Source organism: Telopea speciosissima, chromosome 4 (genome assembly GCF_018873765.1).
Source record: "Telopea speciosissima isolate NSW1024214 ecotype Mountain lineage chromosome 4, Tspe_v1, whole genome shotgun sequence".
In the NCBI taxonomy this organism is placed as follows: Eukaryota; Viridiplantae; Streptophyta; class Magnoliopsida; order Proteales; family Proteaceae; genus Telopea; species Telopea speciosissima.
Window position 1 is genome coordinate 52,626,215 of NC_057919.1, and position 22,980 is coordinate 52,649,194.

The following is a 22,980-nucleotide window of genomic DNA, read 5'->3' on the forward strand; positions in this document are numbered from 1 at the left end:
TTTTTTTTGACTCGATTTGATCTTTGGCCACATGCACATCTTTGCTTAAACCTTGACCTCGAACCCTCGCGAACTTCGACCTCGGACCTCGAACCTCGTCCATGCCCATGGCCTGTCGCCTATGGCCCTTAGCCGTGGCCCCTTTTTTTTTTTTTGGTTGATATTGACTCGTATTGGTCTTTGGCCACAAGCACATCTTTGCTCGAACCTCGACCTCAAACCCTCGCAAACTCCGACCTCGGACCTCGATCCTCGATCCTCGTTCATGCCCATGGCCCTTGGTCGTGGCAAAATTTTTTTTTTTTTTTGGTATTGACTAGATTTGGTTTTTGGCCACAGACACATCCATACCCGAACCTTAACCTTGACCCCTCGCAAACTTCGACCTCGGACCTCAAACCTCAAACTCGAACCTCGATGGCTGCTTGTAGGTCAAGGGCAAAATTTCATCGCTTCTGTTGGACAGGCTTCCTGGCTGAGTCTATGTGTGGCCTGTGTTCGATTATGGACCGGGGTATGCCTGGCATGTCGGAGGTCGACCATGCAGAGACATCAATGTTTTCTTAGAGGAGACACCCAAGCTCGTCCTTCTGTTCCTTACTCAACAGTAAGCCAACCTGTATGACCTTGAAAGGATCGTACTTGCTAAGCGACCATGGGATGAGGTCCTCCACTGGCCTTCCTCTTCTCTCTGTCTATTCATCTCTCTGGTCGCTGACAAAGTTCTCCATGCAGAGCGTCATTCCACGGGTGTTGCCATTGTTTTTCTTGACGAAGGTCGCATAACATTCTCTGACTTTCTTCTGATCTCCTTAGACCTCACCCACTTCATCTTCAAATGGATGCGTGATACAACTCCTCTAAGGGCTATTAGAGATGGTCGCCCTAGGATGCCATTGCAGGATACCACGGACTTGACGACCAAGAAGTTCACCATGATTGTCATCTGCCGAGTATGTTCTCCAAAGGTGACGGATAACTCTATAGTACCTCTGATGGAGGCGGTGGCGCTCGAGAACCCATGGAGGTATATAACCTCTGGTTTGAGTTAGTCATCGCCGAACCCGAACTGGCAGTAGGCTTCCAATGAGAGCACGTCCACGGACGCCCGAGTGTCTATCAACACCCTGTGTACTAGTCTGTTGGCTACCTCCTCCTACACTACTAGGGCGTCCTCATGTGGAAGGCTCCGAGAAGGAGATTACTGTCTCGGTCTTGGCTATCTTGCTCGGCTTCTCTGCTACTCCCACGAACCTAGCATGGGCTTTGGCCTTCCTGGTAGACTCCTGCCCTGGTCCTCCTAGTATAGTGAGGATGGGGGCTCCCTTGGTGCTACTTGGCTCTGCTGTATCTCTCCTTTCTTTTGGGCGATCTCTTTCCCTATCTCAATCTGTCCTTTCTTCCCTTCTTGGTTCCTCTCTTTCTCAGTCACGACCTTGACCTCCTCGACCGTCTCGTCCAGTCGTCCTCCTTTCACATACTTGTTCAGACTCCCTGCCCTCACAAGCTGTTCTATCTCCCATTTCAGTTGGATGCAATCCTCTGTATCATGCCCTGTGTCGTTATAGAAGAGACAGTACTTGGTCATGGCCAATATAGTAGGTCACGGTCCTGGATCTGAGACCTGGTGGTATTCAAGGGTGTGAACTCAGGCTGCTTGCTCGGTCTCTCCTCTCTGGGCGACGGTCAGTCATTCCTGACTGGCAGTCACCCTTCTCCGATCGGCGCTCGGTCCTCGATCTCTTACTCTCTTTAGGGTCGTCCAGCGCCGATCTCTTGTTGTCCTGGGGCTTGGCCTCTATTACTCTCTTCAGAGCCTGCAGTACCTCGACCATATTGGCGAACTCGTTGCATCGTTCCAAAAGCTCCTTCATTGTCTTGGTCTCCTGTCGTGTCAGGTCTTTGATCAAATCCAAGTCTCTGATGCCTCCAGCCAAGGCTGCATGCTGGGTTTGGTCGTCTAAGTCTTGGACCTCCAAGGACTCCTTGGTGAATTTGGTGACGTACTCCCTGAGAGACTCCCCAGGATTTTGTACCACGTTCAGTAGATTGACCGTGATCTTCTTCTGCTTAACACTGCTCTGGAAGCGGGTGACGAACTGTTCACATAACTCTGCGAACAAACCTATCGATCTTGGTCGTAGCCTGGAAAACCATGAGATAGTTGTACCCTTGAGGGATGCAGAGAATGCTCGGTAGGAGACCACGTCCGATCCCTCGTAGAGGGTCATCATTCCATTGAAGTAGTTGACGTGGTCATTGGGGTCTGAGGTACTACTGTAGAGTTCAAAGGCAGGCAGCCTGAACCGGGAGGGGAGTGTGGCTGCCATGATCTCTGTCGAGAATGGATGTTGTTCGGGTACCGAGTGTGTCTCGCCCTTGGTCTGCTTCTTCAGTCCTTCCAGCTTCTCGACCAAATCTTGGAGTCTTTTGTCTAGCTTCTCTTCCCGTGACTGCCCTTCACGCCTAGCAGGGCGTTCGCTGCGACCTCACTCTTGACCTCTCCTTGAAGTTCCCTCCTGTTGTGAGTTTTGACGGGATGGTGTGTGGTCACGGTGCGACAAACCTTGGCCTGAACGTGAGGGACTCTCTTCTTGGTAGGTCCGGCTCTGCCTTGGTGTGTAACTTCCTCCTAGTCAACCTTGGAACACCGACCTCCTGATTGAACCTTTTGGACTAGGTGCCATGGGCATGTATGTTGGTGTCCTCCCACGGTCTGACCGTACTGGGAGGTCCGCTGTTCTCCTGGGATGCTGGGAGGGATCCCCCCGTTGGTGAGTGGCACTTGCGCTCCTAGTGTGCCTCTCTGATCTGTCACCCCTGGGAGGTGACCTCCTAGGGCTCTGCTCCTGTCATGGGACAGGATCTGTCCTTGGCAGTGGCAACGTTCTACGGCGGTGGGATGTTGCACACTGCCGCAGGTAGTCTCGAAAGAGTCGTTGGTCATCAAGGATCTGCCTCTGCAAGTCATTGATCTGACCCATAGTCGCTGGTGCATTAGGATCAGGTGCTAGCTCCACAGCTGCTTCAGGGTTGAGGTCGACTACCTCAACTTGTTGATTCTCTGGGACCTCCCTCTCCTGAGAGACAGGGTCATTGGCTCTACAATGCGAGCTCTCTGGAGGAGGTGATCCGTTCCCCTCCCTCGCAGCATTGTTGGTGGAGGGAGCGGTCTTCTTACCCCGTGGTGCCATTGAGTGATGGTGGAATCGAGCTAGTAGGTCTAATGGCTAGCGTCATTCCCACAGACGGCGCCAATCTATTGCATCAAGAAATCGTCCAGTGGTCCCTTCAAGTGTCATAACTTACAAAAGGACCTGGGTGACAAAGGAGAACTGGTGTGGTTCCGGCCTAGGACTCTCTGATGCCCAAGTTAGATCTCTCTGAGCAAACAGATGAATAGTTAGAATTTAAGATGAGTTGATAGGGTAGAGTACCTCTACTTTTATAGTGGAATGTGGCGGTGTGGAGAGTCCCAGTCGATGGCGAGTAGTCCTCGTAGTTGATAGAGTCCCTGAGTAGCAGGGTTCTTCCTTGGTTGGTTGTCTCCCTCAGGGAGGTAGTGTCCCAGTAGGGTTGATGTCCTTAGTAGATAGACACTTGTGTGTGGTGGATAAGGTCTAGGGTGTTTGAGTCTGTCAGGGACTACGTGACTGGTAGACGGTGGCCTAGAGTCCTTGTGGTGGCCCATGTTCTGTTGATGGCGGCGATAGTAGCCAAGTCTTGTATCAGGGTCTATGTCCAGGGTCCGATCTTTATCCGAGGTCCACGGTTCGGGTCCGCGCCCCTCTCTTGGTTCGCGCCCATCTAGATCCGCACCCGTCTCTTAGTCCACGCCTGTGTCTTAGTCCGTGCCCATGCCTGAGTCCGCGCCCATGCCTGGTCCGCGAACATGGCCGTGGTTATGGTTCACGTCGGAGTTGGTTCTCCACCGGGCCTGGGACGGTCCACCTCCTAGGGGTGGGACACGTGGTGGCTCATGATTGGCCAGTGTGATTTTGGGTTTATCAGAAGGTAACTAAAATTAAAAACTACTAGGGTTTATCGTTCAGCCACATACAAAAATAACAAAAATAGAAACTAATAGATTTAGTAAGTGTTAGAAGAATGAGAGAAGAATGGGAGAATGGCTTCAGTGAGTAATGCCTTCACTCAGCCCCTTTACTTATAGATTTCATTAATAGGGTAGAATTACAAATATAACCCTCCATAGCCGACTATGATAGCTAGAGAGGGTAAATAAAGAAAATAAAACATAGGAAACACCCAAAAATACCCTTATCGGGTTACATAACTCCACACTCCCGCACAAGTTGGTGCATAAATATCACACATGCCAAACTTGACTAGACTAGAGTGAAATAACTTTCCACTTAACCCTTTAGTGAATGCATCTACAAGTTGATCGTCGGATTTCACAAAGGGTATACAAATTTGCCCACTTTCTAACTTTTCCTTGATGAAGTATCCGCCGATCTCCACATGCTTGGTACGATCATGTTGCACTGGATTATGAGCAATGCTGATTGCTGGTTTGTTGTCACAGTACAACATCATTGGACGATGAACAGAACAACCAATATTCTGGAGTAAACTCTGAAGCCACAATACTTTACATATGCCCTGGGCCATGGCACGGAATTCTGCTTCAACCCTAGACCTGGCCACCACATTTTGCTTTTTACTTCGCCATATGACAAGGTTACCTCCTACAAAGCTACAATAACCTGAAGTGGATTTTCTATCTAGGTTACCACCCCAGTCAGCATCTGTGTACGCCTCAATGCGAAAGTGATCATGAGGAGACAGGAGAATCCCTTTCCTTGGAGCTGACTTCAAATAGTAGAGAATAAGAAGAACAGCGACCATATGGGTGGGAGTAGGGATCATGCATGAACTGCCTGACCAAACTAACAGCAAATGCAATGTCTGGTCTGGTGTGGGAGAGATAGATTAGTTTTCCCACCAACCTTTGATAACGCCCCTTATCAACAGGATCACCATCCTTCTCTTGTAGACGAGTAGTAGCCTCTAAAGGGGTGTCACATGGGTGACATCCTAACAAACTAGTCTCTGAAAGTAAATCTAGAACATATTTTCTTTGGGAGAGAAAGATGCCTTTGGGAGAACGAGCAACTTCAATCCCAAGAAAATACCTGAGCTGTCCTAGATCCTTATTTCAAATTCTCGTCCCAAGAAAGTCTTTAGGTGAAAGACTGCATTTGCATCATTGCCAATCACCACTATGTCGTCGATAGACTATGAGGAGAGTAACTTTATCTCCATTTCGCTTGATGAACAAGGTGTGATCAGCATTGCTCTGTTTGTACCCTACAGAGATCATTGGCTTATGGAAACTGTCAAACCAAGCCCAAGGAGATTGCTTCAGCCCATATAGCACCCTCTTCAGTCTGCAAACCTTTCCATTAGTCTTGTCAGAAGAAAAACCTGGAGGGATCTCTATATAGACTTCCTTCTCCAGCTCTCCATGAAGGAAAGCATTTTTAACATCCAATTGTTGCAAATCCTAGCCAAGATTGACAGCATATGATAACAATACCCGAACAGTGCTCAACTTTGCCACTGGAGCAAATGTTTCTTGATAATCAATCCCATAGACCTGGGTAAATCCCTTAGCCACCAGTCTAGCCTTATATCTGTCCACTGTTCCATCCAGCTTCTTGCCCGAAGGAAGAGCCACCAGCTCCCATGTCTCATTCTTGGATAAGGCCATCATTTCTTTCAACATGGCTGCTTTCCACTTTGGATCTTCTATTGCCACCTACCATTTCTGAGGAATAGAAACAGAAGAAAGAGAGGACACATATGCATAGTAGGAAGGAGACAAAGCATCATAGGAAACAAAATTGGTGATGGGATGTTGGGTGCAAGATCTAACGCCTTTACAGACAGCAATAGGTAGATCAAGAGAGGGATCCTTACTAGGTAAAGCAGTGGAATATGATCTGGATCAAGTGCTGACAGTTGAAGAGGTGGTACAGTAGTGGTAGTGTTAACTTGCTCTTTGTGCTTCCTAGTGTAGGTTTGATCAACAGGAATTTGACTCACAGGTCTACGCTCCCCCTGATTAGGACAAGACCAAGAGGCTAAAGTTGGCTTATCCTGAATAGGAGCCTGAAGAGAAGAAGGCGGCTCCCATTGAACAGAGGTTGGTAAAAGATCAGGCACATCTTCAAATACTAAGTCATGCTCCCCCCAAAGAGGTGGTTGAGAGTAGTATGCCAGGGATTCATGGATGACAACATCTATGGTATCAAATGTACACCGAGAAGGTGGATGATAACATTTGTATCCTTTCTGGGTAGGAGAGTAGCCCAAAAAGATACAGCGAATGCTCCGAGGATCAAGCTTACCATGAAAATGATGACTGCGAGCATAGCATACACAACCAAAGATTTTTGAAGGAACCACAAAAGAGGAGGAACCTTGAAGGAGGTCAACAGGAATACGGTCATCAAGGACCAAGATAGGCATACGTTTGATGAGGTAGGCAGCGGTGAGAATAGCATCACTCCAATATTGAGGAGGAACCTGTCGTGCAAACATAATGGCACGAGCCACTTCTAAAAGGTGCCGATTTTATCTTTCGGCGACTCCATTCTGGGTAAGGGTATCTACACAGCTGGTCTAATGGAAGATGCCATTCTCAGCCAGATAGGATTCGAACCATAGTTCAATATCTCGCGATATATCGGTATCTCGGGCCTACCGAGATATCCGAAATATACCGAAATTTCGCCGAAATATGGTATTTTTTCTGCCATATTTCGGCACTCCATCTCGATGGGTTTTTAGCCATATTAAGGCCTGATACTTCATGTACACCCTTATTTAAGCTAAATAAACACATTTAAACCTTCATATTGCAAACAAAAAATGAACTCAAAGTGGTGTTTTGGGTTTGCACCCTTGATTGATTGTATACGGTCGGACCCGATGTATAAAATAGTTAAATACATATTATTTAAGTACTAAAAGAAAAGAAATTTCAAGAATAAACATAAGTCAAAAGTCAGTTTAACATAAAGTTAGTCATAACTCATAAACTTCATAATAGTCAATAGTTCAATACTCAATACACAAAGTATTTCTACGAAATTTACCGAAATATACTGCTCAATACACAGCATTTCTACAAAATATACCGAAATTTCTACGAAATTTGAGCTTTTTTCATTTCGGAAGCCCATCTCGTCTCGGTAGTGTCGAAATTACCGAAATTTCGGCGATATATCGCGAAATTTTGTACCATGATTGGAACTGACCCTCCATGTATTCTTTACCATTATCACTCCGTAGAATTTTCAATGTGGCATTGAAATGGGTCTGAATCATATGATGGAAGAGCTGGAAACATCGAAAAACCTCACTTTTGTGTTGCATCATATACACCCAAGTGGCCCGAGTAAAGCAATCAATGAATGAAACAAACCATCTATGGTCAGAAATAGAAACACAACGGGCAGGGCCCCACACATCAGTATGAACTAAAGCAAAAGTAAAAGTACTTCTTTTATTAACTGAAGAGTAAGTAGAACGAGTCTGCTTAGCCAAGACACAGGCTTCACATAAAAACTCATCCTTCTTACAACTTTGAACTAACTGAGAAAACAAGAAAGCTAAAGTTTGAAGAGGAGGGTGACCAAGTCGACAATGCCATAAATGAAGATCCGAGGAGGTAGTTGAATGTAACTGATAAGCCGAAGAAGAAGCTGATGGTGGAGTGGATGGACCTGTGTCGAGAAGATAGAGACCACCATGTACCTTACCACCCCCAATCATGTTACCTTTCATCCGATTCTACATGACACAATGAGAAGGAAAGACAGTTATTTTGCAATTCAAATCTCGGGTTAAACTACTAATGGAAAGAATACTAGTTGGAAATGAAGGAAGACGCAAAACAGAATTTAGGGTAAGGGTAGGAGAGCAGTGAATGGAACCCTTTTCATGAATGGGAGAAAGAGAACCATTGGCTGCTCGAATAGTATCTTTTCCAGAACAAGGGAAATAATAATGAAATGCATGAGAAGAACCAATCATGTGGTCAGTGACATCGGAGTCGATTATCCAAGGACTGGAGACAACCGATGCACACTAACGACTGACCGGAATACCTGAGGCAAAGTAAGAACCATATGGGGTAGCTAGCGTAGGTGCAATGGAAGGTGTAGTGGAAGATGGTTGTAGCATGCGACGGAGGGTTAGTAGCTCGTCCGGAGTAAAACCAGTGCCAACAGAGGGGACTGTAGCAATAGGAGCAGCAGCTTCAGTCAGATTTGTCTTCGGTTTGGGCTTCCCCCAGCCTCGTTTAGCCTCAAAATCAGCAGGTTTCCCATGCAACTTCCAACACCAGGCCTTGGTGCGATAGGGCTTGTGGCAGTGCTCACACTTGACAAGCTCTCTGGAGGCAACATTACCACTGTCAATAGTGGCAATAGGAGTAGGGCTGGAAGTAGTCTATAGGGCAGACCTAGTAATCGGAGGAGCATGTAGCATCGCAGCCCGACGAGTCTCCTCAGTTTGAATCATGGCAAAGGCCTGCTGCAGTGTAGGAAAGGGAGACTGGTACAATACTTGCATCCGAATAGGGTCATACTCCATATTCAAACCAGCTAGGAAATCGTACACACAGTCACTGTTGAGGTGTTGACGGTAGGCAGCAACATTAGTAGGTGTGGAGGGCTGATAAATGGAGTAATGATCCAATTGCTACCATAGGCTTTTGAGGGCAGCATAGTATGTAGAAACAGACAACTCCTTCTGAGTGAGATCATGAGCCTTATTGCGAATCTCATACACTTGGGCAGGCATTCCCAACACGCCCATAAGTCTCCTTGGCGGCACTCCAGATCTGATGGGTTGTCTCCAGAAGCATGAAATTGTCGAACAGATCTGGTTGTATCGATGCCAACAAGACATAACCATGGCATCATTGGACAGCCACTTCTCTAGCAGAGGCCCAGCTATAGTTGGCATTGGGTTAGTCCCAAGTATATGGCCAGCCAGCCCTCGACCAACAATGGTCAAGTAAGTGGTCCGAGACCACTTGAGGTAATTCGTCCCATCGAGCTTGATAGGAGCAGAAAGTGGAAGGAAGTCTGTCCGGGGCTGTCCATCTTGCCCAGAGGTTGCAGAAGAGGCATCTGAGCCAATCATAATGATTCAAAGAAAGGCTTCAATAAACAAGGCAGCAACACAAGAACTTACTTGCTGAAAAAAGGCAACAGAAAAATCCCCAAGAAATCTCCAATAAGATAGGCTGAAATATTGACAGAGTACTCTTCAATGATGATGGAAGAAACCCACAAAATGTCACACCAAACTAAGAAGAACTATAAGGGGCAATTCATCAAACACCTGGTGTGCACACTTGTATACTGAAATTGATGAGTGTTGATAACTTGTCCAATACTTGGAGGAAGAGCCTCAAATTTGGATCAAACACTCTTCAAGAATGAGGAAAGCTTCCCTCAAAAAACAGTGGCAGCAAATAAGAGAAACCCCAAATCGATTTGAGTGTCAAGGTGTTGAACAAAACTTGACAATGGAGATATCGATTAGTTGGCAAAAGAACTAAGGTTGCTGTTGAAGGATGCTGATTGGTGTAGAGAGACTATTGATAGCAGCTGGCCAAGGGTGCTGATGTGGATCTTCAAGGATGGAAGACTCGATCTCCAATGGTTGGGTAGATTCGATCACCAAGGCTCCAACTTTTGTTGCATTCAATAATTCAATTCAACATGTTACAAAAGGTTGTATACATGGGTATTTAAAGAAAAAAATGACTTTGGACTTTAATAACTCCTAAAAACTAAAACCAAGAAACATTAATGACTAACACACTATTCTAAACTAATTACTCACCTAGAAACTAATACCAAGTAAAATTAATTAATTAACACAAACTCTTGGACTTCTACATAGAAAACTTAAAAGACCCAACTTGAAAACTGAAAAGGCTAATTAAAGAACCTAGAAAAAAGAAATCAACTCATTAACTAAGCCTAGGAAAATGAAAAAACACATTAATACACCTAGGAATACGAAAAGACTAGTTTCTAGAAAATATAAAAGACTCAATCCTAATAAATATTTCTTGAGAATATCAAGGGCCAAAAGGGGCTGGTTTTAGCTAGCAGATGCTCCACGCATATAGGATGGCTGGTACTTGGCTGGTCCATGCAAAGACTGGTTGGTGCGTGGTTGGTTGTGTCTAGGCCTGGGCTGCCAAATTGGGTCAGTCCGGTCTAGCCAATCAATTGCTCCTGCATCACTTCTACCAGCCAATCTTCTTTCTTGTCAAAGCTTAGATTCTCATGTGGTCCCCACCAAGGATCTGCTAATAATATTCTCACCCGGTCAAAATAAGGGGCTATTCTGAACAGTAACGTGAACAGTGTTTTGGCATTTTTTCTTCATGTTTTGTCCTACATCAAGATGTCTATGGTCCAGCTTGGGGGGGAGTGTTAAGTGTATTAGGTGTTACGGTGTTACCATTATTCTAAGGGTATCTTTGTTAGTATATAATGAACTATGGGTAATATTGTAATTATTAGGTTTAAGTAATGACCTTAATTGTGCTTGCACATATAATTTTCTATTTAATACAATGTGAGTATCAGCTAGAGGATCTAGCCGAGACTCTTCTTTTCTCTCTCGTGGTTTCCTTCTTCTCTCCTTTCTCTCTAGTGTTGTTGTTCTTCTTCTTCTTTCTTCCTCCTTTGGTTGCTATTTTATTAGGGTTTAATACTGTCACATTTACAAAAAAAAAAAAAAAGAGGGAGTAAAAGGCTGGAAGATATTGGAAAGGAGATTCACAGTACATGACTATAGGCCACAGGGCCAAAATCAAATATAAAAGTTGAACTGGGTATCCAATATCCAGTTCACAATCACTAGGCCATCTTTTACGAACCCAAGGGCATACGTGAGATATGGAGTATAAGGAAAGGAGATTCACAGTACATGACAAATGGAAACTCGAGCACTTCTGTTTTTGCAAGTACCCTCCTCACCCCCCTTTTTTTTGGTCAAATCATGTAAATTGATGATGCTATCATGTATGACTTTGAATGGAGCTTACTGGAGAGCAAGGATCCATGTAGCCGACCCCATTTAGTTGGGATAAGGCTATGTTGTTATTGTTGTTATTGTTGTTGTGTGTGAATTGATGATGAAGGGCTGATTTCCATGGTCCTATTCACACATTATTTTCTATCCCTGGGCCTCTTAAAAAATAATAATCTTGAAGGCTTCTTGTTAAAAATAAAACAAAGTCTTAAGCTTTGAGAGAGAGAGAGAGCTGCTAACAAGATTGCCAATGACTTGATAAAACAAAGGATGCTTCAGCCTAAACTTTGTTTTGCGGATGGTTCCCTCTGTGAGCTGTATTATGTTTATGTTGGATGCAATTGTCATAGGCTAGCTCCTTCAGTTGATTCTTTGTACAGGGCTGTACGTACCACTGTACTAACATGTAATTCTACTTTTTTTTGTAAATGAAGTGTTATTTATCACCTCCCCCCCCCCCCCCAAAAAAATGAAGGCTCCTTTCAGCAACTACCTAATGCTTCATTTCACATTTAGTTAGTGCTTCAGATAAACAAAGAGAGCAATGTGGATCAGAAAATCACCTTTACTTTGTATACATCGGGGGTATCAGGTGTTTGTACAGGATAAAACTTGTAAAACCGCATATTCTCAAATGCTGCTCTATTCTCCTCATCCATTTCCTCCAGGGCCTTTTTCCGAGCTTCCTTTGCCTAAAAGTTAAAGAATCCCATGTTAGAACATGTAATATCAAAACTTTCAGCCAATAAAGTTTGCCAATCATTATGTGCTTGAAAAATACCTCTCGTTTAGTTTTTTTCGCTTCTCTGATCTTCTCCTTGACAAATTCCTGATGGCCAAGTATGAAAGTTGATAAGAAACAACTAATAGCCAAGAGATCTACCAAAAAACAAGTAAAAGCCAAGAGTAACATGCTTTCCTTCAACAAAAAAAATACCTTGAAAGTGAATTTTTGATCTTCAGACAGGAGTTCCTTTGCAATTAGGTCCCCAGTAAATTCCTGGAGATTACATAGACACTACTTAGGCCGAGAGAAACCAAGAGCAAAGTAACATTTCCTACATACAACCAACAAAATTGACTAAGCACAGCAATGATTCGGACATGAGCACTGAAATTGCCAATCTTTCACCCAGGTTACTTCACGTTTGTGACTTACCAATTATTACATTACTAAATCAACAAATATATACAAGAACAAAGGTCCTCATCTATTAGGAAAAAAAAAGTAGCGGCTTCTTATTAAAAGAAATGCTCAGCATGCAAAATAGATACAGGAGCATCAGAAGTCAGAACACGGCCTGGTGGCCTCATAAATCTCCTGTCCTAAACAAGTTGATCCAGTTGGGCAATCCTATCACCATCTGATCAGAAGTTCCTTTAGATGCTCAAAAAGTTTACTTCAATTGGTCGAGCATTAACTTCAAAATGAATGGTTAAGTATTGCAGTCTATACAAGTTTTTCCTGACTTTTAAGCAGGTTATCAGGAATAAAATAAAAGGCAAATGTACACAAGTAGTTAATCTGTACCTCAAGTTCATCAAGTTCCAAGTCAAATTCACAGAAGACCTGCAGGAAAGAGATCACAACCAAAAATTACTTATTTTAGTTGTATTACATTCTCTGACAAACCAAGTTCAGTCGCCTCCTTTGGCTGCACTTTCACAACCCATATGAAGAGGATATTGGTGCCAGTCACATAAGCTTGGCAAAATCATTAGAAATCTAAATGACCATTGCATTAACATTGTGTCATCTATTATCTTACAGGTTCTGGTTCGGCTGGATATAAGATCTGAACAACTCTACTCTGCTCAAGTTCATCCTCCTTCACGGGAGAGTAGAAATCTATTGAGAGAACAAAACAAAGTTTCACAAAAAGTGAAGTCCTCATACAGTAAAAATAATTAAATATTATATATTAGTCAAACTAGTTGAAACCACTCAGTCAAACCAGACCCCGCAGTGGTGGGAGCCTCGTGCACTGGGTAAACCCTTTTTAGTCAAACCAAGAGAAATCATTCAGTCATTAGAAGAAGAACCACAGGAATTTTCACTGTGTACTACCCCCACAGGACAAAAAAGGAATAGTTGCTGAAACATCTCCAGCATCTCCACTGCCCATAGAACAATCGACAAAAAGACAGAGCAGAGCAGCAGAGGGACTTCAAGTATTCATGTTCAAGAGCAAGAGTAAATCAGGTTTAGGCGAGTAAGCAGAGGTCTTTCAAGTGCTTGTTTGGTTCTAGAAGCATGCTTGAACTACCAGAGAATTTGGGTGGGCCCCCTTGAAAAAAAAACCGAAATCAAAAAGAAAGAAGAGAAATTGGGCCATGTAACCAATAGAAACCGTTCAGTCATTAGAACTTTAGGGACTAGTTAGTTAACTAGTTGCCTTATATTGTATTTTTCTGTTTTACCTTTTACCTCCCTATGCAGGTGTATATAATTTCTTTTATCTCATTAGTGAAGTAATACAGATGTGGTGGAGACTACTCCAACACACATAATTCCACCATATTCTCTTCTTCTTCTTCTTCTTCTTCTTCGTCTTCTTCTTCTTCAACCTTCCACCTTCATCTCTCTCCTTGTTCTCTTACATTCCTTAACTTCCAACTGAATGGGCATTCACCCTAGGCCTCTCACCAATCCTATCTCAGGATTTCAACATTGCATAAGCAAATTTTCTATTTATTCAAATTTGTGTACAATGCTGGCCTCCCTTACAAACTTACATAGAAAACTCAAAATTAGACATAGACACTAAAAAGGAAAGGCCTAACCCAATCCTTAACTAATAAGGTATCCTAAATTGACCAGGAAAATGAAATAATAAAGAAAACAGACTCAACATAGGACTCTAACTAAACTAATGAAGTAAATATCGTTTTCCTACTTTCTATCCATATTTTAGGCTCATCAAATTGGCCAATTACAAAGTAAACCCATGGGATCAAAAGCCCAACATATATATAACCCATCCCAAGGCTTATTTCCATTAAAATAAGCCCTCTTAAGTGACTTATCTACATCAGTTGTATTCTTCTGATTGTTAGGTTTTAATGCTTTGACATTGTTTCTCCAACTAATATAAAAAGAATTGAAGATGCCAAATCAGTTGCTTGAATCATTAATGTAGAACAGCTACTTCAATTGTAATCCAACTAGAATTAGAGCTGCAAGAAATTTTCCTTATCTTAGTATATCATACTTCACTATACCAAGTAATTATATCATCAAGAGTAAGAGATCATCCAAAACCATTATATCTTCAAATTTGACTCTAAAAGCCAAAAGAGAAAATAGAATTCAAGGCCTCAGAGAGTGAGACCAACTAAATTTACAGATAGTAACATTCATAGTGCCAGGGCTTCGGACCGGCTAAGTACTACCTTGAAGAAGAAATTATTAAAGTTGAAATGAGGAGTAAACGTATAGATCAGGATAAGGTTTTTAAGAAACTTACAAGGTTTACAATACGCATACTTCTTCATATGCTCCAGCTTCAGGTGTCTCAAAGCACCCCTGCAACAGTAACAGCATAGACGGTTCAAGACACTAACAGACCCAAAAGGAAGCTTCCAAAGCAACCTTAAAATGATGCAGCAAAAGGCAGAAAACATTTAAGGTCATTCCAAGCTGTGCATTAAGAAGCTGATGACATATCTTAGCAATTCTCCTAATATATAGGCCACCATATCCCTGGAAGGGCATATGCTTTTAACATGATGCATATCACATATAAATTATAAAGTGAAATGATAAGGAAGTTAGTTTCATACAACTGAATCAGGCAAGATAACAGGAACCGATGACGAGAAAGCTTGTTGGTCTGGTTACTAAAGGTTTTCTTATGATTGACGAAAACATGGCCCATTTTATGGGCCCCTGTGCTTAGCAAAACTGAGCCAAAGTGGGAAGATCCAAGACATAAGCAGTTCCCAGCCAGAAAATATAATGTAGAAATCAACTTCAAACAGGTCAGCATGACTCATGCCATTCCAAATCTCAACTAACAAAGAAAATTCTGTAGTTAATTCACATAAACATAAGCTTCTAGCAAAATTACACAAATTTGCAGACACCAAATTGAATAGCTTTTATTTCGTTTTCCTTCTTTATTTGGAGAAAGGAGAGGATTTAGTAAGTCAAAGAATCTGTCTTTTTTCCCTCCACAACCAAAAAACTAAATAGAACACGCACACACACATGCAAATATATAATCCCATCTCAAGCTACAGACAAATTAAGGTAATCTGTTGAATCTATTTTTATAAAATAATAGCTAAATACTAAAGAATTGTTTGGGTTCCTTCTTTAGTTCGAAGAAACTGTCTTCAGGCCTCTATTTTAATATGAGGAATACTTAAAAAACTGAAAGATTTGTAACCAAGTTATTATTGATCTTGGGATGTTTATACACCACATCTTCCATGATGGCAAATAGACTGCAAAGAATATACTGTAATTTATCATCAGCCTGGTTGAGGAAGTATTCTAGAGCAGAAACTGCAGCAATATTGCAAGGGGCCACTCTTTCCCAGTCAGTTTGATATAGTGGAGGTTAAAGGAACTCTATAATTTTAATGACCCATCAGGTTTTTTTTGTTCTTGGAGGCTTGATTTTCTGCTAAGAGACGACAAAGATTCAGCATCCAGGTTGAACACCCATTCAATTATATGCATAAGTTAGTCAATATTTAAGCAAAATTAGTAAGGTGGGATTGACAGGGATCACTAACAAATGCTTAAAAAGCTGGCCTTAAAAAGCAAGGAAATTTTGATTTTAATCATGCCAGATGTACTGTTGTCCATGAGGCTGGAACCAAACAGGTGTCTTTTGAGAATCAGATGGAACCAACAGACTTTCAATCCTCTGGAAAAATTTGATCATAATTCTTTATTCCAATTGAACAGCTTTCATTATTGATCCCCAACAAATATCCAATAGTTTCCAATTAACATGCACTAAAAAGATTATGATACACGAAATGAAGAATAGATGCAAACACCTTACCACTCCATTCACATCACACAAAAATTAATGAAACATGGAGGAAGCAGGGACACGCAGAAACATTGGAATGGACAGTTGAGGGGAGGAAGAACTAAGGTAGCTTCATGGTGAAAGAATTCCAATGAGTTAGGAAACAAAATAAACAAAAACTAGTGTCACCATTCATATCCAATGTAACAGACCAGAAAAAAATACACTAGGGTTAATGAGAAAATTACAAATAAGTTCTTGACTTACCAGTTGAAGATTTCATACCCTATCTTACCTTCTCCTCACAGGAAATTGACAGAGGACTAGATTAAGATTCAAGACGTTAGCAAAAGAATCCGAAAACTTATTGTTGAGGGAATGTGACAAGTAAAACGCAAAGTGTAAATCTAAACCATGACTGGAGGGAAATCAAAGACTCACAAATGAAGATATCATAGTCCACAAAACAAAAGATAAGGGGGGAAACAAGAAAATTTTAATAACATGAATCTTTTAACTTTTTAGACATTTCTTGGATGGAAGTAATCAACATACCCAAGTTTCAAACAAATAACAAAATCCTGTATGCACTACTCACTAAACAATTTGTAGGCAATCAGAAGAAAAATGCTAAAGGATTCAAAGAAAAACTCTGCGAATTTAAAAACTAAAATAGTAAATTCTTCTCTGGAGAGGGAGATGGAGGGGGAGTTTTGAATTACTGGAGTATGTTTAAGAATTTTTTGGTACCACTTGAGAAGACGCGAAGTCAACAAAAACCCAATCACTATATTCATGTCCATATGTTAACAGTTATAAATCAGACAGTGAGTGCATTAATGATTGCAGGCGCACAAGCAGTATAATATCCTAAAGTGGATAACAAGTATTGAATTCAAGCTTATAAACACCAAATAATGGGAAGTAGTTTTCTGTCCGGGAGTGTGGCACATGTGTCTATCTCTCTCCTCCTCAAAACAAGGGGGCAGAGGTGTCTTTTTATATGGGGAGGAGAGAGATAGATTCATGGGAGTGCTGGCATAGGCCACACTCCTGGACAGAGTTCCCCCACCCACCCACCCACCCAAAATATATATATATATATTGCACAATTTAGAATATTTGAACAGTCAAACAAGAAGTTCATTCAAGAAGTAACCAGGATATGGCACAGTGAAATTTACGAGTTTGAGTTTTGGTTAGTGTGACCAGTAAAAGTGAAAATAAAAACAAAACAAGGAAAATGAAAGTTAATGTGGCTAAATATAAAAAATGGGAAGCACAACCAGGAAGCAATATAGTTCACACCACATGCATTCTTCTCTAGACAAAGTATAGTAACAATGGCTGCAATACTCATATATCACGAAAAGAATTGGCGCAAAACAAAGAGACAACACTTTTACTATTAGGGGGGGGGGGGAGCATGACTACCTTCTTTGAGTGCAGCTCAGTATAAAAATTTTCAACTTCAATCTCTCAACTTGACTGGCCCTGTAAGATGATATGATAGAAATTAAACAAAGACACAAAGAAAAATAGTATTGTGTGTTAGAACCAAGAAAGAAAGAGAGATTAAATCACGTTGGGTGAAAAAAAAATTTAGAAATCGCTATAATAAAGTAGGGAAAGAGAACGCTCCCTGGTCGTGTAGCATCTGCACCAGCATGGGTGCCAATGGGAGTGCATACAGTGTAATCAATAGGATTGGGATTTTTTATTTCATAAGGGACAGAGCAGTACTTTCACAGTTTCACCTGGTCCTGTGTCTGGACGCAGGAGCCATGCGACCAGGTAGAGTTCTTTTTCCCGATAAAGTATAAGGAAGGAAAATACCTATCTTTTAAAGGAATATAAGGAACCCAGTCCATTTTCATTTGCTTCATTGATATTATTTCTTCAGTCTCCATTCGAACACAAATCTTATCAGAAGGGGGAAAAGGAGACACAACCTGCCAATAAAAATGGACGTAACTGACAAAGCTCCCAAACATCCCATCAAATGCTCTCCTCTTGATTATGATTCAGAAAAGAAAACCACAAATCTAGTCAACAATAAACTACCATATGAGACTTCCAAATAAACCACAAATTAGATTCAGGACAACAGAGGTTAGCTTGGGGCGATGATTTGAGTCTTAAACCACTATGGTAAAAATAACAGGTTAGTGAATTTACCGCCACTACAACAGGAATGTGGATTAATTTCAAATCACCCTTGAATCTGAGCAATTGAGCTGAAAAACCAAAATATATGTAATTGCAAAATTAGAATAGCTGAAGGAAAATGCAGTAAAATCATATATTTGAAAGTCGAATTTCTCAAGGGCACACCAAGAAAAGGAAAGAAAGAAATGTTTCTCGTGAAAGAACAAGATGAAACTATACATAAGTGGAGGGTGCAATAACAAACTGGCCATTAAATATAAACTTGGAGTCCCTAAAAAAAAATCACTTATTTATATCCAATCAATGCAGTGTCACAATAATTATTTCACATATGCTAAACAGAAACTTGTAACACTGATTCATAATATGAAAACATGTTCTAAAGAAAAAAAAATGTAGGTACCAAATCATACAAGGTACTTACTTTCTGTACAACCGAAGAGGTAAACTTTCTTCCCATGAAGCTCTCCATTATATTCTAATGCATTCTGACAAGAAATTGAGAATAACTTTCAGCAGTATACAAATTCTAAATTCCTTTTTTCATATTAAAAAAGAATTATCCTTCCTAGACGCCCAGGATTATTGGCTACATCTTTATATCTATCTGCATAGTTCCTTGCGAGAGGGGAGGAAAGAAAGTAAAGTTGAACTACACATTATCCAAAAATATGAAAATTCCACTCACTTCCAAGTTCGAAAAATTCCACTTGAACTGATAGACCTTGTCCAGTTGATCCCACTGCAATAAATATAACAAAATTTTTAGTTTTTGTACGTTAAATAACACTAGGAAATGATTCAAAAGTTCCAACTTCATGATAGACCATAAAATTGAAAGGGACAAAAAAACAAAGAAACGAATTGATGTCATATACTCATTGAATTTGAGACTAATTTAGTAACAGTAATATAAGAAGAAGAATAAAGTTCCATTCAAACCTCTAGGCCTACAGGAAATGCAGCTTTCCACAAATCTTCCTACAAAACAGAAACCAATATTCTGATCAAAGAAAGAGAAAACAAAGTAAATGTCCAACTGACTTTATTACAGCACAGATAACGTCTCGTGAGCTTTAGAGATTTTGAAATACAAAAAAAAAAAAAAAAAAAAAATTTTAAAAGAACAAATCAAACCTCGAAGATAAATAGGTGGTCTTCAAAATATTATAGCCAAAAAAAAAATATTCCAATCACAACATAACTCCACAACCGATGAACTCTAATGAAAATCAACAAAAAAACGCTAAAAAACACAACACCGCGTCTCCGCCAAAAGTTTTAAACATAACTGCCGCACACGACATAGCTATCGAATAAGCGAAAACTCAGTAGCACGAAGCAAAACCCTAAGAATTTCAATCTAAGGACTCATTGATTATCATATCAAAGACAATGGACACAAGTACAGAAACAAAAAAATGACTCGAAGAAGGGGAAAAAAAGACTAACCAGATTGCGTTTATCAGGAAAATATTCAGGCTCAGATTCAGGTATACGAGCAACGGGAACTTTGGCTCGTTTACCTCTGCTGGAAGCCTTGATAGATTCCTTAGGGAGATCCTCAGGAGATTTGCTTTGTTCCTTCTGGCTTGCCTTCCTCTTCGAACCACTCTTCATCGTTTCGAGACTGAGAAAGATGCTGAGACAGGAAAACAAAGAGAGCCAAGAAAAAGAAAGAGAAAGAGAACAATACACTGGCTGCGTCAAACGACAGGGCGGTTGAAGGACGCGAGTTTGAATTTCCCCCACTTATATACAAATCAACTAAAAAAGGGTGTCAAATTAGAACCGAAACCGGCGAATAAGTCAAACCGGGCCGAATCGAATTCGGTTAGTGTTGAATATGATTTCAGAACCGATTCAGTTCTTGGTTTGATTCCGGATCCAAAATAGTAATCAAATTCCAGAACCAAAACCGAATCGAATGTGGATACTATTATAATATAGTCTATTATTTTATTATAATATTAATATATTATAGTATATTAATATATTATAATACTAATATATTATGATATATACTACTAATGTTCGTATTAGATTTTATAATACTATTATTATAATACTAATATATTATGACACATACTACTTGTTGCGTGTGAAAACCTCCGTCGCCCGGTTCATCCACAGATGAGCCTACAAAAAACCGAATGAGCGTAAGAGAGCCGGTGTGGCTCCGGCCTAAGACTCTCCGACGCACAAGTCAAGTCTCCAGTGCAACAGCGTAACAACTAGTAAAAAGTGAAATGAGCGTTTGAGCTCCATACATAAGTATTTATAGAATGAGGTGAGGCGTTTGGAGGAGTCCTTGTATGGTAAGAGTCCTCTGTTGGTAGGGCTCTTCCGCGCGGGGCGGAGTAGAGAGTTATTTTTGGGGTCGGACTCTCACTAAGGTAAGAGTCCTTATTGGAGTGTGATTTGGTATCGTGACGGGATCGTGGCTCGATCCTTATCTCGCGATAGTCAGTCGGTGCTGACGTGGCACCGTGAACCCCGGTGGGGCCTTATGGTAGCTTCTGTGGAGGAGGGCTCGACCTCAGACGGGCGTGGCATGGGCGCTCGGCCTCGGACGGGCGTGGTCGGGGTGCTTAGCCTCCGGCCGTGGCCTCGGTGCTCGGCCTCCGACGGCTGTGGCCTCGGCATATGTGGCTGGGAGTTTTCCCTGACCACGCTGGAGCTCGGCCGAATCATGGCGGTCGACCTTGGGCCGACCTGTATGGACTCAGCTAATGGCTCGGCTGGCTTGAGCCTCGGCCATGCCGAGGAGATCATTTACTCGCTTTGAACGAGGAATGGCGCAGCGCACCGGGTGCTCGGCCTAGTCCTCGATGGGCTGAGCGGTCGACCTATGTACTCAGCCAGGTTAGAAATGAAGTGTTGCTTCCTTCCGAGTGAACGGTTCGGCCCAGTCTGGGTCAGGCTCGGCTCGGCCAAAGGCCTCGGCCTCAGCACATCCACGTGGCGACCTCCGATTAGTTGGGTGATTTATGACTCATCACAGGCCCCCCACTCATCAAGGGTCGGCTCGGCCTTGATGAGTAGAGCCTCTGCTGACTGCTTGTTTTCTCCCAAGGCCGAGTCCGAGCTCTTCTACTTCGTCGATTTGACGTTGTACGGACTGACAGTTGAGGTGTCAGTGCCATTTCACTTAGCACCATAATGGTGCTTAGGAATTCGAATCGTCTCCTGATCTAGACCGTTAAATCTTGCTGAATCCTTCTCAGCTGTCGGATCCTGTCTATACAGAGGCTATAAATAGGCGACTCCCCTTCATTCATTCTTCACTGTTTCAAATCTTCGGAGTGCTCGGTTAGCTCGGAGTCCTCGGCTCTTCCAGTGCTCGATGGCTTCTAGCTTTCTAGCTCGTCAAGCGCTCGGCTTTCGTTTAAGCTTCAACAACCAGTAAGTCCTCTCTCCTCAACATGTCAGTTGATAGTTTTCATGCGGGAAAGGTGTTCACTAGGGCAGCCGAGGGTGCAAGTCCGAGCCGAGAGCTCCCTGCTCGCTCCCCCACAATAGACCTATTAGGCTCGACCTCGGACGAGCCCATTGTCACAGAGCTTCGTCAGGCCGAGGTCACCGAAGCCCCCCTGCCCACGGAGTCCGGCCATGAGGCCCAAAATCCACGAAGACCGAGCCGAGAGCTTGGGGTCGTCTTCCACAGACGACGATGAGTCAGCCAAGGAGAGGTCTTCTCAAGAGGGGGTCGGCTCGGTCGATTCTTCCAACGACATTCCCGAGCCGGAGGAAGGTAGGGTCGGCACAGTCCCAAGTAGAGTTACCGAAGCCAACCTCTTGCGCCTCAGAGCCACTTACGCCATTCCTAAGGAGATCAAGCTCCGAGCCCCCAGTCCTGGGGAGATGGCCTATTTTATTCAGCCCGGCGAGGTGGCCTTGTACGAGATCACGCTCAAGTACGCTTTCAGGCTTCCAGTGCTTGACCTGGTGGATCAAATTTTAGACCACTTCCACCTATCCCCAGGTCAGCTGGTGCCAAACTCGTGGCTGACATTGTACGGCTTCCATGTCCTCTTCTGTGAGATGGGCCGAGCTACGAGCGTGGCCCTTTTCTCTAGGCTTTACTTTCTAAAGAAGTCATTAGAGAAGGGGTGGTACTATTTTACTTGCCGAACTGGGAAGGGGTCGGCCCCGATCGGCCATAAGTTTCTGGCCGGGACGCCGACCTCCAACAAGCATTGGAAGCCTCGGTTCTTCTTCGCTTCCATCCTGAACTGCCCCTTCCGAACCGAGTGGAAGGAGATCCATCTGAGTTTCGTCAATAGGGTCTGCCTCTGAATGAGAATGAGCTGACCTCGCTCGATCTGATTCATCAGCACCCGCCCTTCGATGTCCTGCAACTCCTGAACAAGGGGTTTCTTCAAAGATGGAATCTGACCCCTGGTAGGATATTCGAGCCGAGCTCGTTACTCGTACTTTTTCTTTTAGCTCGCTCTGATTTCTCTTTTTTCTCTCTTTTGCAGTGGTCGGAAACGTTCCTCCAATGGACTCGGCTCGGCTCAGGGCCGAGACTCTTGCAGAGTGAAGGAGGAAAAATGCCAAGAAGAAATCCCGAGGTGAGTCCTCCAAGGCACCTAAGGGCAAGGCTGTGCTGCTGAGCCCAGCGGACATTGTGGTCGGCCTTGAGGCCGAGAAGAGCAAGGACCCGCCGGGGTCACCGAGGAAGGGGAAGGTCGAAAGGGCGAGATGAGCCCGTCGAGGGACCCCA

General features: G+C 42.7%; 2 protein-coding genes across 2 annotated transcripts; both read right to left on the minus strand.

Annotated features, from left to right (window-relative positions):
• Positions 1-1,634: 1,634 nt before the first annotated feature.
• LOC122659399 lies at positions 1,635-2,330 on the minus strand. The gene has a single exon (XM_043854512.1). It carries the CDS (start codon positions 2,328-2,330, stop codon positions 1,635-1,637), a length of 696 nt encoding a protein of 231 aa, XP_043710447.1.
• Positions 2,331-11,618: 9,288 nt separating this feature from the next.
• On the minus strand, positions 11,619-19,871 carry LOC122659400 (protein HEAT INTOLERANT 4-like). Its single transcript, XM_043854513.1, has 13 exons — positions 19,704-19,871; positions 19,194-19,232; positions 18,940-18,993; positions 18,676-18,739; positions 18,261-18,319; positions 17,919-18,034; positions 17,517-17,576; positions 14,562-14,620; positions 12,864-12,943; positions 12,626-12,664; positions 12,032-12,094; positions 11,876-11,923; positions 11,619-11,786 (listed from the first exon to the last, which is right to left on the minus strand). Exons 1-13 carry the CDS (start codon positions 19,869-19,871, stop codon positions 11,646-11,648), a joined length of 990 nt encoding a protein of 329 aa, XP_043710448.1. The 3' UTR covers positions 11,619-11,645.
• Positions 19,872-22,980: the final 3,109 nt, after the last annotated feature.